The 17,500-nt window shown below is 37.9% G+C and overlaps 1 protein-coding gene across 1 annotated transcript in view; it reads right to left on the bottom strand.

The window, feature by feature from the left end:
- Positions 1-17,500, bottom strand: part of iqgap2 (IQ motif containing GTPase activating protein 2) — a 62,693-nt gene that overhangs the window by 30,044 nt on the left and 15,149 nt on the right. The window contains exons 3-8 of the mRNA XM_066711958.1: positions 7,630-7,786; positions 5,137-5,214; positions 4,400-4,476; positions 1,262-1,329; positions 500-613; positions 1-170 (exon numbers count right to left, since the gene is read on the bottom strand). The exon at positions 1-170 is cut by the window's left edge and continues 9 nt beyond it. Of these exons, the coding sequence (XP_066568055.1) occupies positions 1-170; positions 500-613; positions 1,262-1,329; positions 4,400-4,476; positions 5,137-5,214; positions 7,630-7,786 (664 nt within the window). The remainder of the gene's footprint in view (positions 171-499; positions 614-1,261; positions 1,330-4,399; positions 4,477-5,136; positions 5,215-7,629; positions 7,787-17,500) is intronic.

Here is a 17,500-nt window from a genome sequence, read left to right as displayed (position 1 = left end):
AGCATTTTCCCGTTTGATCTTCTTGGTCTGACTGAGCTTATCCTGGTATTCTTGAGCCAGGCTGTCCTGTGTGTTCCTCAGCATGGCATTGGGGTTCTTCAGGGTGTTCAGAGTCTGCTCTGCAAATCCTTTGTCTATCGCTTCATTGATGGCAATGACCGCAGCATGCACTGGAAGAAAAAGGATATTGAGAGCCAATAAATCCAGTTGGAATAGGATAACACCCATTTATAAATTCACATTGGTGCCCCTGCATGGCCTAAATCCTTCTTTATTATTTTATTAAAAAGGTTGGACAATCAGCCTGGGATCCCAAGGAGTTACACCGAACTGTGTGTAGAAACGACACTGCATCCACACTAGTGGGAGGTCACTGTCCAGTCGATTGTGTGAAAGTCACAACTTCAAAACCACCTAAGATTTGAAAAACCAAGAAACTGGGAGAACAGCCAGAAGAAGGCCCTCAGCCTGTACATCTTGGGGTATACGACATATTTACATGCAGCTTCATCCACCGATAGCTCATTGGCGAGGATTCCCCCAATCTTGCTGAAGGCAGGCATCTGTATTCCATACTTCTCCAGCTCTTTGCGCATGTTGCTGATCTCCTCCTCTGCAGAAGGAAGTTGGGAGCAGTCTAGTTATCTCATATTTACTAATGAAAAGTTTACAAAACTACAGAAAATATCATCAGTTTCCTCACACTGACAACTTGCGTTTATGTGTCTTTACTGGAAACAGCATACAATTTGTTGCACACCACATTTTTGGGACATATACAAAAAAATGTATCATAAGGCTACAGTACAATTTTTTGTGTTTGTAAGCAAATCCATGGATCTACCACTAGGCAGTGCAATTTTGTTCAGGACTATTACATTTTTCTGCAATTTCTTTGCAAAAACCCCATAGAACAAACACTATGGTACATTGAAAGTAACACAAGAAGAGACCTTCAAATTATGTTTTTATTATAAACAATGTTAGTTTACATAAAGTTTACTGATAAAGTTCTTTGAACAAAATGTTGTAGCTTTTAAAACATTTAAAACTATCTTCTTAAGGTACAATCAAAACAGAGCCCGTAACAGCTGAGATTATGCTAGTTGTTTTTTGAGAGTGTGGGCTTTAAGCTACATTTAACTAAACTGCTGTTGAACACCAAGTACACTTCACTGCTAATGCTCTCTTTGTACAACAAACTATCAAACTGGCTCATATGATGGAGTATACAAGGGGAAATACAATACACCTTCCTTACCTGTGAAATCGACTTTGCCTAGCAAGTCCTGTATCTGTGGTGCTATTCCCAGTTTGTACAGGTATAAACTGAAATTAAGAAAACAGTTATAATAATTAAGGATTAAAACCTCAGATTCCTGAATCATATTTGGACAAAGTTTGTTTACAGTATAAGATAACCAACAGAAGTGTTAAGGTTATGCAGAAAAAGCTTCAGTAAACAACAGATATAAACCATCCACTCCCCAAGCTGAGAAAGACCATTTACATTCATGCTTACATTTTTGAGCTGACACTAGAGGGCAATCTTTACTTATTCACACAGAAATAAATATAAAAATCTGATCCTCCACATACAATTTTACACAGACCCCTTGCATGTAATTTGGAACATCTCACTGGAAACTGCATCAATATTTAATGTGAATACAGTTCTTTTGTTAACTAGTGTAAATTATTAAAGCACTGTCTATATGTGCCCTGTGTTTAGTAGCTGCAAAAGCACAGGCTAACAGTATGGAACATTTCCTTTAACCTTCAAAGAAATTCAACAATAACCTGCTGAAGTTTAGTATCACTTTTAGACGCTGTAGAGGGTCAAGGTTTAATAGCTTAACCTTAAACTCAACCAAGAGCCACAAAGAGTGAATCACCAAATGTGCAGCGTTTAATTACGTTCAAATTTCTTAAATATATTATCTGACTGCTTGAACTTCCCCCACGTTTGGCACCATTGCACTGATGATGTTGCAGTTTCAGTGACACTTGATGGCTCTCCTACATTCCTACAAGTGGCCGTTTTTTTGTTTTTTTTGTTTTTTGCAGAGTTTATTTTCGGATAACGGTGCATTGAAACGTTTGTCTGCACACACACGAGGCCAGGGAGAGCTACGCCGAAGGGGAAGGAAGTGTACCGTTTTAAGCTCAACAAAGCAGAAAACCAAGCAGCCACAAATCTAAAATTCAGTATGGAGACCTTTGAATGAGAGACCGATACATATAATAATAGAAGAGTTGCTACAAACTGGAACTTGGTTTAATATTTCTAACACAATGCTGTGTGTGGGAGGAAACATCTGATATTTGAAATTGCACAGTACTTTTGGTTTACTACTATTACTAATCATAATAAAAACAATACAAGAGAAACCTTTGGACTCATATATGCATGTGATGTTCAGTTTAAAATGACAACCTATGTCTTCAATCCATATATTTAAAACATCAGTATCAATAAATGGGAAATTAAAATACATATATTATTCCTCTTTTTACATTTAGAAGATTGCATCACATCTTATTTGCATATGCAATAATGACATCCTCCTGAAACGCATGGAATGTATCAAGACATTACAAAACCCAATACAGCAGGCTGCCCATTAGATGGTTAAAAAAAAAAAAAAAAAAAACACATGTAGACCAGAGGTGAGCTCTGCTGGACATCTGGTTCAGAGTAATTGCATTATTCTGCAGTTAAAGGCCTGCCAACGCACTGTTGCTACAACCCTGGCAGCTTTCAGAGTGAGTGCTGTATTATAAAATTACAATTTCAATGTCACTGGGCATTAAAAAAGGCCAGTGTATGCACACATTTGCTCCCAAGACCAAGTGGCTGGGGTAAGATGGGCAGTATGTTAACCGTGCAATATTGCAGATACGCGTCTTCAGGTTTTATTGATCTCTGGAGGAGTTTTAAAGCCTACAAAAACATCCGATACAAGAGAGATCACAATACAAAACATTTCCAGAGTAATGTTTTTAGAAAGACATCACCATGATAAACACATATTTGTTTGACATTTGGTGGAAACAAAATAGCTCATCTATTGATTCATTGTTACAAACAAAATAGCCTAGTACAACAAATATGTAATTGAGGATTTGCATTTGGCCTATGGTGAGACAATGCAGTTGAGAAATGTCTGTACTAACACTCTTCCATTCTTCTAATTACACTGCAGCGAAACATAGCCCTGTGTGTAGCATCAATGCTGTATAATCAATGCTGCTTTTCTCTATCTTGTGTTCTGTTTAGGAGTTGGGACAGCCACATGGGAAAATATTATAAGTACATTACATTAAAAAGAAACATAGATGCCATGAAAACTGCAGGACATGGTTAGGGTCATGTGTAGCAGAAGTAACCCTGATATATCAGAAAGAACAAAAGTCAATGTGCACTACATAATGAACTACTTCTACATAAAATATACAAATAAATAGATTCATAAGAATATTTAAAGTAACTAGCAGAAGGCATGCTAAAATACAGATAGTGGTATTTCTTTGGGGAAAAAATAACTTGAAATATTTAGATTTGTTTATAAACACTGATTACATTTTTTAGAAATGTACAAGATTAACGGTAATATATAGCAAAAAGCTAAATTGGCAGGAAATGACTCAGCAGACAAAAAAAGGGAACCACCCAGTCGGTAGGCTTGGTATAAATATGTATATGCACCATTAATACTAATAATATGCAGTATTTATCCAAGTTTACTTTCTGTAGCCAAGAGTTCTGTATATTTTATAATTTATATTTTGTACAAATAAATGTGAATTTGCACACCATTGATCATACAAAATTCATTAGTTAAATTAAAAGTGAAAAGTGAAGTGAAAATCAAGAGAAAATTTAATCTGAAGTTTAACAACAGTTATTACCTTAACTCTTTCCTGTATATTCTGCAGTTTCATATTTTTGCTTTCTCACTCACATTACTTTATAGTGTGAGCATCATAATCTGATTTTAATACAGTCAATACTTCATCTTATATACCAGCAGTTCACCATTAACAATACTGGCTGTGAAAAAAACAGCACATATAGTTAGGAAGTGAAAAACCTCAAACACAATTCATGCACATATAGTTTCATTCCCAGATAACCTTTGTAAAAGTTGGCTAAATTCTTTAAATGGATATACAAACATTGTAAAATTACACTTTTGTGTACAATTACACAAATATAAAATGTGTAATTGAGGCATTACACATGAATAATATTTAAAACATCATGTTGTGTACTATTAACAAGCAACAAGAAGTGTAAATCTGAAATTTGATTAATTGATTCATTTTTATGCATTTTTATAAAGGATGTGGCATAGAAATAAATGTCCAAAAGCTTACTATGATAGTCTTCTCTTACCTTAATGCATGTATACAATATATCACCCGAGGCATATTTTTTCGATCATAAACGTCTGTTGTCTCGGGATAAAAGATCTGAAAGAGGAAAAAAAATGGGACTCATCTATAACAACCACAGTTATTGTATAGTGTATTATAGTACACTGCATTGCAAAATCACAAAATCCCCATTGTAGAAGATACACTGCACTTACATACTTATTTGTGAGGCAGTGATAGAACACTCATAACTAAAATATGCAATTAATAAAAATCGGGAAAACGGTTGAGGTCTATAATCCTGACAGCGCTGGCTTGAATACGGACTGTCACAGCTGACTATTGGGATACCTCACTACCCAGCATGCAATTGACCAAAAGCTGTGCGGGAGAAGAGAAGGGGGAAGTTGACATCTATGGGTCAGGTGGAAATTGCTTCGCTCATTTATGCTCGGCTCCACAGGGCTCAGGCTGCCCTGAGACAACAGGACTGACAGGTATCAGAACTCTAGGATTCACAGAGCAACTGAGCGGATAAATGGGAAATTACAAAACTAAAACTGAAATAAACACTTCAAGAAATCGCATGCACACCACGCACATACACCAGGAAGGCAACAAAACATAAAAACTTTCCAATTATGATATCATAACTATGTATATACTTTTAATGGGAAAAGGTCATAAAGTGTTAAAGCAAAAACAATATTTAAGACCCACATTACTATAAACATATTGCAAAGTTTGAATCCCCACCTTTGGAAATCCTACCGACTCCATAGCCCTCAGCCACTGTACAGTGTTGTCTGTGTGTCGAAAATGAAGTCCCGATCGCTATAAACAAAAATATAAATGGTTTAAATCAATGTCCTGTAGAAATTGTCCAGGGTTTCAGTTTTCAACACCCCCATTTGGAAACTCCCCTAGGTTGACTGATTGATTGATAGATAGCTAGCTATAAATACAGCTCTGGAAAAATTAAGAGACCACTGCAAAATTATCAGTTTCTTTGGTTTTCCTATTTATAGGTATGTGTTTGGGTAAAATTAACATTTTTGTTTTATACTATAAACTGCCATACATGTAGAGATGCTGATTTAAGAAACATTTGAAGTGGTCTCTTAATTTTTTTTTTTTTTCCAGAGCTGTATGTGTCTAATATATAAAAATAATAAATATATAAAAGATCCAAAGCTAAAAGAGTTGTTACTCGGTGAACCTTATGAAAAACTATTGAAATGTCTTGTTCAAACCTGCACTTTTTTGCCCATTCTTTAAACCTCAGTTTGGGAAGGTTTCTGGTTTCAGGCAAGATTACATTTTGACTTAATTAAGTTTACACAAGATACTTTGGCTGTTTGTCAGCCACATATGTTCAGAGTGGTACCTCATCATTTAAAGTATTGGAATACTGATTCAATCCTTTGTTCACTTGACCTTTGGACAAAAATAAATGCAAAAGTTCTGCATAATTGTAATTTGTACCAGAACAATCTTCAGAAGTGTAATTGCCCAGTTCCACACTCATGCTCATGTAACATGTAAGTTGGACTGTTTAAGGGCGTCTGCCAAGAAATAAATAGTCATGATGAAAACACACAGTTATATTTCAGATAATTTGCCCTTTTGTCGTCAGGCTGTCAGGAGGGCTTGACTGATCTTACCCATGCTATGGCACATTCCTTTCATTTGCCTGCAGACATCCTTTCCCATGGCACCACACAACTGCGACACTTTCCTAGGCTGTGTTTAACTTCAGAAGATTTGAGTTGCACTTTAAATTGTGTAAAATCCTGGTGTCAATACATCTGCTGTTTAACACGGGGGTTGGCTCATCTGCCTCCCCTGCAAATGGTCTGAAGGAAACTGGCGGTCTGTGATGGAGCGGGGAATAAACAAAGGACTTCCTGTCTGACAGCTTACAGTGAGGGGGCTTCAGAGCTGACCAGGTGTTTATTACCCTCCAATAATTCTGCCTGGATTCACTGCAAAACCAAGCTGGCTGCCACCACAGGATATAAATGCAGGATGCCAAAAAGACACACACACACACACACACTCTCTCTCTCTCTCTCTCTCTCTCTCTCTCTCTCTCTCTCTCAACATTGTTTTCTTATGTTTTTTTTCTTGTGCTTTTAGTGTAGTTTAAGGGGGGGGGATGTTTGTGGTTTTTATGTGCAGAATATACTGATAGTTATTTTTTTGTGTTTTTATTTAATGTTAAATCTCTCTACACACACAAAAGTGAAACCAGGCTGTGCCACTTTTCGTTGTGAGCCGAGATTTCAACTCTGCGCTGCGACTTTCACATTCACAGTACGAAAACTGCAAAGATACCGCTGGAAATGTGTGTGGCATAATTTCCACTCATCATTGAGGGCTGCAATGAAACATTGTTAAATAGACATTTGTCATCTTACATATATTGTGTGCATATACATGTGCATGTTAAGCCTACTATAAAAAAATAAATGATGAAATTGTTATAATCTTCCTTTAATTTGGATTGTCGAATATGTGACTGGCACTCCCCAAGTTTCTGGTCGTTTCGATTTGGCAAATTTCCTGACAAATGGCTACAGAACAGAACACACAAAGGTAGAAAAGTACATTGTATAAGCTTTTATCAAATTCTTTTATAACTTGCACTGTAGGAAAATACTTTTATTTCAAATCAAGAACAGACATAGAAAACCATGGGAGAAATATGCATTTGACTTAATCAGGTCATATTATTAACTTGAGGAGAGACCTGCATTGTATGACCAGTATCTAAGCACAATTTTAGTTTTGTCTTCTAGAAATAGCCCCCTCTGAGGGCCCAACAAGGCACCTTGACCACCACCCTGGAAGCCCAATGAGGCACAACCCACCCCAGAGGGCAGATGAGGCACCCCACAAAGGAGGGCTAACAGTGCACCCCCACCCAGAGGGCCAGCGAGAGACCCCCACAAGATGGAAGAGCCTAGGCCTTAATCTGTGGCCCCCAGAGATTTAATTTTCTCCTATAACAATCTGCCATCCATAGGAGTTTTTGTTTTTCTCTCCTCCATGCCCAATGGCTTATTTCATGTTGGTTTACTCTATTTAATCTGTTTGTTTATTTATTTACTTTGTTGTAGTATTTTTAATCACTCCGTAAAGCGCTCAGTGGCTATACAAATAAATATTGATTGATTGATCTCACAGTTTCGGCACTCAGCTTATGAAATGAGTGGATCACTCCAGGTATTACTGAAAATGTGCTACCTTATAACGAGCTTGGTCTCGGTCATAGATCTTCTTCTCAGACACCATTTTTGGAGCAAAGAATTTGGCGAGCTTTCCCAGGAAGACGCCATTTCGCAGACCTTCCTCCAGCTCAGTCGTTGCGGGTAGTTCCTCCTCCAGACAGGCCTCCATCCACCTGAGGACATAAAGACATTTAGTCAGGTCACAGACACTCTCGAGCAGGAACTGTCTCATGTATCTCGTCCACAACTGTAAACTACCATTATTATGGGAGGTACTGGATTCTCATTCTTCTTCAATGACTTCATACTGACACTCACTTCATCTTTAGAAACATGAACAACTAACAGGTTTTCGTATGTATCATGGGAGCATACCAAAGGAAAATAATAATAATAATAATAATAAAGTCACTGATACCTATAAGCATGTCTGGGAAGATGGGCAAAGAGTGTTTGTGACACGTTAGATACGGTTATATTCCAAGAGGAAATACTGACATCAAGAAAAGACATTCAACCCCAAATTGTATGTAATGAAAAACTAGCCCCTACTATGCTAAAAATGTTCAGTGTCTTAAAAAGAAGCAGTGCATGTTCTGAGATGAAACCCCACCTCCAGAGAAGACCAGGCTACATACACTGTTATGGTTCCAAAACTGTTTCATTAAAATAAACGTGAACAATACGATTACTGAAGAACTGGTTACAGAACAAACCTACTAGATTTACATAAGTTTCCATGGAAAAACACAGTATAGCAATGACTGTCACCTTGACCCCTGCACACTGCAATGTAGGGCAGTGTCAGAATAGTCTGATAAGCAAAAACTGCCAGCTTCACAAGTTTAGAGATATCAGGCACATGGAAACATACAAATGCCAAACAATAATGACAAAACAATTAGTGTACAAAAACAGGGGTACAAATCACAAGTTTATCATGTGAAAACTTTTTTAATCATTTCAACAGGTGGCAGTATGTAAAGCTGAGGAAGAGTGGAGGACCCCTCTGCTTGTGCAATGCATCAAAATTAGGCTAATCAGCGATTAGTCTTTGCTATTGATCCTTTTCATCCACACTGCTTGCTTATTTTAAGGCATATTGTTGCATTTTGAGAAGGGCGGTCCAGTGATCAGTGATCTGAATTATCACAAAAGGCTTGTATATCCTCAGTATTTTAAGAAGCTTGAAGTTGGGTAATCGGCACCACTGCAGCAAACAACAGGTAGGCCAAACTTTTGTTTCAAGAAGTGATTCCGCAGGCACAGGACTGGAAATCCCCAGAATCTCCTAGCAGTAAGACTACTAGAACCTGTGCCAAAACATTACCAAAGGGATGAAAAAGCATATTTTTTTCCTGACATGAGAACCTGCACCAATAAGTGTGGTTTAGGTGCCGCTTCGCAGGAAAAATTCTGCAGTTTCACTGCAGGACCAGCAAAGTGTGGATTTCTTTTTACCAAGATTTTTTTTTTTTTTTTGTCACTGGTCAATATAGCCACCAAGCTTACAAGGTCAAACTTAGCTGGTTTTCATGGTTAGATTTCTTCTGATCCATTTGTTCAATTCCTCTGGAATCTACCACACTCTCCCAGTGTCCTTCCCGCTAAGCATCTTAGAGTCACCCTTGACCCGACTCTGTCCTACTAGTAGCAGCACCACATGTCCACTCATATATACTTGCCGATACTTCCTGAGCAACTTACGCAGAATTTGACCCTTCCTCACTAACTTCTCGACTCAGCTCCGTGTCCAGACCCTGGTTCTCTCCTGCCTGGATTACTACCCACCCACTACAGAACTTGGCTTCTTATCTGGTGTTCTTTCTGCCTCAAATCACACATGCTACTCCACTGGCTCATGATCTCAGCTCAAATCCAGTCCAAGACTCTGGTTCTTGCCCACTGTTGTCTCTACCAGACTGCACCTAGCTATCTAATTTCTCCTTACACTTTCTCCAGACCTCTCCAGTGCCAGAAGATTCTGTATCCCCTCTCTGCACAACTTCCTCCAGAACCCACTCCTTTTCCACCCTCGCCCCTAAATGGTGCAGTGAACTATCCACTGAGGTCAGGACCACACAGTCCCTGACCACCTTCTGCCATTTGCTCAAGATATCTGCTCAAACTGTACCTGTAATCCTGCAACGTAATCTTCAGGACAGTTAAGACATTTTGCTCTTACAACACACTTTTATTAAACTCTGCTCCCTCATACTCATGCTTTTATCATTTTACTGTAACTTTTCCTATGCCCATCGCACCCCTTAGTACATACTAGGGACAGAGCTCTATTATGTTTGCACTTGTTAGCTCATTTGTACTAGGGTGTGTGCTTGTTGTATTTTGTGCGGATTGCATTTACTGCACTTTGTAATGTTTTGAAAAGGTTTCTTGTGAAAACTGCCATGGTCATCTGATAATAAATAAACTAATAAATAAGGTTTGCACTTTTTCTTTTTAATCTTTTTTCAGGTGTCTCCTAGTTATCCTACATTCATAACCTTATTGGCTGTTGTTCAATCTTATTGTGTGGTTGTTTTTGTATGTATAATTCATAAACTTTTTATAATAAATGTACATCCCCGATAGCTACAGGACACTCTAGAAAGATCTGGCATTCAAATCACTTGCAGGAATTCTAGAGCAGAACTCTGGCTCGGATGAGGTTTGGAAAATGATCAATGACCTTTCAGTTTTTAAAACAAGGGAGCATTGTTGAGGCACCTACACATATGCAGTCCTTCACATGCCTGTGTGTAAGGGCAGAAGGCTGTGTTTGGGCTCTGGTCAGCCTTCTTTAATATAACCACAAGCCGCCTTCATGTTTACACACCTGTTTAGTTTTCCAGCCAGAAAATACTTTATAAACTAGATATGAAATTGATTTTCCTCAGAGAGCAAGTTGTGACACATACTGCAAGGAAGCATTTTAACTCAAGCTCCAATCTGTGCTACGGCTCCAACCACAGGGATTGCAGAAGGTTCACTTACTGGGATTTTACATGTTCTGACCGTTGGGATTACAACTTTATAATTCTGCACAACCTTAATAAGCCAAGAATACCAACTAACATATTTGGCACAATCCCAAAATACTGCGTGTGCAGAAGACCTGCATGTGTCACAAATCTATTGGGCTAATTGATTCATATTCAAGATACAAGCATTTTTCCTTTAGACATGATGGATTGAATAAATGAAATTGGAAACCACAATATCCTTAGTTAAACTTCAGCACTGCAGAGATCCAGTAACAAAAGTCTGAAGGGTATTACGGTATTCCAGTTTTAATTGTGTTACAGCGTTCCTATAGTGTCACCATTTGATCCATCCCTGGAGTCCACACTTCCCTCATTTGTTTTGGGGGCTACTCAGCAACCCTTTGTCCTGGAGCTCCCGTAAAACTTGTAAGATCAAATGGACAGATATAGTCCAATGTGGTTTACTAGGATATTTTAGTTAAAAATTGACAGATGGTAAGGGTCCTTTTATTCTGTGGGAAAGGCCAAAATCACTGTCTCCTATTGGCCATTGCCAGGGCTTGAATAATTTAGAGCGTTCTGAAGTTAGAAATATGTGCATCAAACTGTATACAATTAAGCCTCACTAATTTATCAGAAAACAATGTCATGTTCTTTGACAAATTATATTCCCTATTCTTTGGTTAGACATTACTGGGGACTTGAAGTACTCATTAAACAATGTTTACTCATAATGTTCTGAAAGGGTCCTAATTAACACAGTGGTGAGAACACTGAGATGTATTTCCAGTAAGACAGAAGGTCAATGAGGAGTTATATGAAAACATTTTCTGCTGCATAGCTGCTTTAGTTCCTTGACCTTAAGTTTAACAAAAATTATATTGGAGCGTTTCAAAGTCTCCTGCGGCATTTTAACAGGCTTCTAATCCCTCCAGACAAATTTTAAGGAACAAGTATCCCTTTCGGTTCTGTCAACAGAGGACATGAACCAAGTCATTATAGGAATTCATGATCTTTCAGTTCTGCAGGAATCTTTGTATAACAAAATCAAATATAACAGTCTATTTAGTTAGCAGTGTGGAGTAGCGGTTAGGGCTCTGGACTCTGAAGTGGAGAGTCATGGGGTCAATCCTCGCTGTTGTACCCTTGAGCAAGGTATTGTACCTAGATTGTTCCAGTAAAAACACAGCTGTATGAACGGGTAATTGTAAGTCAAAAGAATGTGAGTATTAATTAAGAATTTCTTAAGAATTAAGAAAAGAAGCCCTAGATAAGGGCATCAAAGGAGAAAGTTAATATATTGGACACAGCATAGACTACACACTTGTGTCACCATTGTAAATAGTAGGAACATGATTATAAAATAAGCTTAGAGTTGAATAATAATAATAATAATAATAATAATAATAATGTAATACCTAAATCAAACCACAAAGAATGTATTATACATACAGTATGGAAAACTATTTGCAAAAGTAATGAATGCGTCCACAAAACATCTGTGTAACTATGGGATGGAAAATGCCAGACCCATACAGCCATCTACCGAAATACATTTATCTTGATGTAATATGCCACATTTCTGAAGGGATTCTTTGTGTGCATGAAGAAGACAACAATTAAGAATTGCCTGCTGTGAAAGGATCAGACACAGGCATCGCAGGCACTCAAAGACGATGACAGGAAGGCCAAGAGATTTATCATTCTGCAGTTTAGACTGTGACTTCATCTTCTACTTTTGTTTATTCAGTTGCCATAGAAATAGGACAGAACCACTGAGAAATTGAAACTGTAAGAGCAGAAGAAATGGCACAAACTGGTAAATGTGGGTGTACAGCACTACAGACAGACAGACTTCAGGCCTGGCATAGTATGAATAACAGAATGCACAAAATATAAACCTTCATGAAAATAGTTGTGACTTGGGTACAATAAACTACTGAGAAGTGCAAAAGTATAGAGTTTTGTACAATTTTGTTCAAGGTTCCATTTTCATTCTGAAAAACAAATGTTCCTTCCGAAGCTTAATTCTTGTACTTTAAATAATGCAATGCAATGTTTTAGCTTTAGAAGTGAATCTGGCCAACTCTCTGGTCTCAGACAAATACGATGACGGATGTGTACATCACTGACTGAGAATGCACTGCTCGGGCTCCCCTGAGTGTGTGAAAACACGTCTCACTTCCGCTCACCCAGAGAATGTGGATACCAGGGAATTAACCACTGAATACATACACTTCTGTCTGGGAATTGTATTGTCACATTAACATGAGTGAATCTTTAACAGCAAGAAAAGTGAACTGTACAGTCACTACACTGTAGGGTTGTCATTTATGAATTGTACAATTGAAGCAACACAATATAAAATGTGAAATATATAAATAAATACCACAATGGACAGGTATTACTGTGAACGTCTACTGCACAGCAGTCTTGTTTTTTACAACGCAGAGCACTCGGTCTAACCAGCTTTAAACAAATGACTGCTTTGCATCAAATGCCTGGTGTACTTTACTTAATTCAGTAACTGCTGCATACCTACTGACCACTGAAGCAAAATAAGAAAAAAGAGCAAGATATGCACTGCAATTATTTAATGTCAGCAAAAAAACTGACGGTTACATGCATCATTACATTGCAACAAATGGTAGGTTACTACATATTTTTAATTTTTAAAATATGCACTCTTAGAATCATAGGTCAGAGTGTTGTTGATCAATAGGGCTGCTCTCTAATTCTTACTTTGTTCTTTTGTTATTTTATAAGCTCTCCCACTTTTATCCAAAAGTAAAACAAATAGGTTTTAATTAAAATGTGCAATATGGAAAAACCTCCACAGCAAAGAAAATATGTAGACCAGTACCACATCAGCACTTTTGCTGTTGTTTTAAATTACTGAAGAAAGACAGCCTACGGTCAGCAGAAACACAATTACTACACTGCATTTCCGTCAGAGGTGGCTAAAGTTTTGCCATTTAGATTTTCACCCACACTCTTTAAAGTGGTACCCCACACTGCTTTTAAGGGGGGGCGTCAATACCAGTCAGTACTCTACTGTCACCACATAACATCACTTTCAGAGCACTCAGGAGACTGCAGTGGTTGTGGTGGCATCAGAAATGTGTTTTGGAGCATAAGTTTGTTTTAGAATTATCAAATACTTTCAGGGCAGTAATGTAGAAACATTAGGTTTGAAATTGTATGTAGTCCTCATATACAAGAACATAAAGTTTCCAAATGAGAGGAGGTCATTCGACCCATTGTGCTCGTTTGGTGTCCATTAATAACTAAGTGATGCAAGGATCCTATGTAGTCTATTTTTAAATGTTCCAAAGTTTTCAGCTTCAACCACATCGCTGGGGAGTTTGTTCCAGATTTTGACAACTCTGTGTGAAGAAGTATCTCCTGTTTTCTGTCTTGAATGCCTCGAAGCCCAATTTCCATGCATGTCCCCGGGTCCGTGCGTCCCTGCAGATCTGGAAAAGCTCCTCTGGTTTGAGGAGATTTTCCAATATCTTTTAACCACAGGTATCTAAGAGTATGTTGTACATCAACCAGTAAAGTTAGTCACATTTGTGTCATGTTCCCACAATCAATTCCATTAATCCCAAAAATATACAATTCACAATTCAAGCCACTCTACAGAATGGATTGGGTAGAGGACAAAGTTCTACAGATAAACTAAACATATGTAGTTATGAATCAAGAGAACAATGGAAATACTACACGTTGAAAATCTTCCTGACATCTCTCCTGAACAATATTTGGTAAGTTCAATAGGCCGTCATTTTAATTTAAATATTCCAAGTGAGTCCTTGCCCTAAACACTGCTTGCACATGTATCAAGCAGGAGTACAAGATAAACATGGATGTGACAAAATCACTACTTCAGGAAGGAGTCTGGAAGGGTCAAGACAAAGGGTAAAAAAAGCTTTGATAAGGTTTTTTTTTTTTTTTTTTTTATCAGGAAGCACCTGGAAAAGCAGATAAAACACTAGGCTGTTACTGTAGGTAGAAAAGGACACAATAGGAGAAGATAGCAATATACTTTGGGTGTGAAGTAGCAGGTTAATGTTAGGCAGACAAAGGGATATGTGGCAGACACTAGACAAGAAATCTGAACTGAGAATTGCATATTTATTTTGGTTTTATAATCAAACTGAGAATATAAAAAAAGCTGAAATCACTTAAAGGTTGATAATTTATTATCAACAAATTGAATGTTCCTTTCACATCTATGAGGGCTATTGTGTTTAACTGTATATATTTATTAATTGTTGTTCCTATTTAGTGAGATGAGGGTTTCAAACATGAGGAGAAGGGATCGTGTTTTTAAAAGATACACACTCTTTATGAAAGAAAAAGGAATGGGTTGGAGTAAAAACACAGTTCGGTCACTTCTTTCCTCTTTTTAGCCAAGTTTCAGTACAACACAATGATCATGGATATAGATTTTTCCTCGGGTAAAATTAACAAAATGAATAAAAAGCAAATGGGGGTCACAGGATCTAGGCGTGTCTTTGTCAAGTCAATCTTTCCATCTAATCCTAAAGTGTGCTGTAAACCTCCCTGCAGTCTGCATTCACAGATAACCTTCATTGGATGATCATGCATATGCAAGTCTGAACATCCTCTGGTGGATGGGACTGTTGTGTAGATCGGTAAGTGACTGCAACTCCAACTCTCTACTCCAGCACATCAGCTTAATAAATGTCTTCGAACAAGGCTAAAATGTCTCCTAGGATTTTATTTTCTAAAAGGGAAACAAGTGAAGCTGCCAAATTAATTTATACTTAACAGAAGAGATTAGGAAGCCCTTTTAAAATAGGATTACAACTAAAAAAAACTTCTGTAGTTGTCTTTTTTGGCAGAGAATGCCAAAACAAGAAACTGAAACTTCTGTGCCCATATTATCAGAGGCTCTCATTGCATCAGGCATACAACACATCAAGTTTACAGACTTAATTTTTCAATTTCAGAATTTTTTTTTAGGTGTGAAAGCATATAGAGCCCTGACAAAGCAGACAGTTAGTGGGCAGAATGATGTGCACTAGGTGTCCACGGCTTCACTGTATGAGAGGAAAACTGCTTGGCAGAAAGGCACAAGGTGGGAATGATTACTAACCTTTTGTTCACTCAGACACATTTATTGTAGTGCCTGATGTTCTCCAACAGAATTCCCAGAAAACACCCAATTACAACCCATTACTACAGATGTCTATCAAAAAGGCCTTCCTTGACAAGAGAGAAAATAGTGTGGCTGTTTCAGGAGTGGGAAAATTCTACCCAAGACTGTTAAATAAATCCAAAGAGAATGCACAAAGCACGAGTACATCTGTACATCAGTAACAGAGCCGCCATGGGAGATGCACTTCCAGGCAATATGCATCTCCTGTAATAACAGAGGGCTGGATTGAATAAACAAATACACAAAAAAAAACAAATTTTAACCACTTAAGGTCAAAAATAATTATTCACATTTGCCAAATAGGCCGGTAATCGTAAATTGTAGAGAAGACGTCCTTTTCTTGAGCTTTCAGAAAGATATGTGGCCCAAGATGACGCTTCCCCCTAAATTCGATGCTGCATATATGGAATAAATCCAAAGCCTAGTCCTCACCTCCACACATTAGCTTATTCCTGTTGATTAGCTATGCCTGATGTTTCAATCCATCTCCTGTGCTTGGGCAGAGAGATTTAACCAAGCTTAATATTTCAAAGCAGCAAAGCCCGATTGTTGCATCTTGCCTGTTAAAAATAAAATAGTCTTAACGAATGTGTGCCAAGTTATGCTTATTATAATCTGAATCTTGGTTCCAACCCACAGGAAATAGTATTGGATTTTAAAAGTCTAAAATCAAAGCTTTAAAAGGCCTTTCAGAGTTTATTTGGAGAGGATAATTTGCACAAGTTCAGTCTTGGCAGTTGTGAAACGTCAAAATGAGTGAGAACCAAAGAAAGACACTAGGATTCAGCTGAATAAGGTTTCTTATCTTGTCATCTTGACTGAGGGGGGACTGTAATGCATTTCCCCCTCAAAGTGGTCCAGTAGAAAGCAATCATACTGGAATTCACAATGCAACAATAACGAGTAACCGTGTGGCTGAGCCAGCTCTGCAAGAGTCTGCTGGAAAGTCCAGGTTTGCGTCACCTTAGAACCCTCTAATTGCAAAGGCACCATGGCAACTATTTAACTCGGCACTGTGAGGGGAAGAGAGGGTTTAAAGAGGGCCGTCACTCAGCACTGAATGCTGGAAACGTAAAAGCCAAGAGCAGCTTGGACACCACAGGGGCTCTAACTGCTGTGAAGGGAACGGTCATGTTTCAGCTGATTGTGAAGAATTAGAAAAAAAAGTTACAACATATTTAGATGTTAAGATGTTGCATTGATTAATTGCTTTGATGACTTTTGTGCAAACCATGCAGTTTTAAAACAAAGAAGATCAGTACGGTGACAGGGCAACATCAAGATTCAACAGCACTGCTACAGTTCTGGCTTCAGATCTTATCTAATTCAGAAAGCAAAACTCACAGTATTTACAATGAATTTGCAAGGTACGATGTGTAAGTATTATGAATTGTAGTAGAAGCAGTACAATTATGTAATATTAAAAATAACAACAGTATGGACAGTTTGAGGAGTCATCAGCAATTATAAAACAACATTTGCCTTTCAAATGTTTTCACAAAATTGTGACACCCTTTTCTATTAATCATTCTGTTGTCTTGGCTCCTGCACACTACTTTCTTTTACAGTTACAAGGTCATGAGAAGCCGAGACCACCTCATTCCAAGCCTGGCCGAGCTGGGGCCTTTGTAGAGGTATCAGATTACATCACCTGCAGTAGAAGGTACAGTGTAGCTGACGAATTGTTTGGTGCTCAAGCTATGTGTGAAAGAGAT

This window comes from Amia ocellicauda, chromosome 8 (assembly GCF_036373705.1).
Source record: "Amia ocellicauda isolate fAmiCal2 chromosome 8, fAmiCal2.hap1, whole genome shotgun sequence".
Classification (NCBI taxonomy): Eukaryota; Metazoa; Chordata; class Actinopteri; order Amiiformes; family Amiidae; genus Amia; species Amia ocellicauda.
The sequence above is the reverse complement of the archived record's forward strand: the minus strand, read 5'-3'. Positions and strand labels throughout refer to the sequence as shown.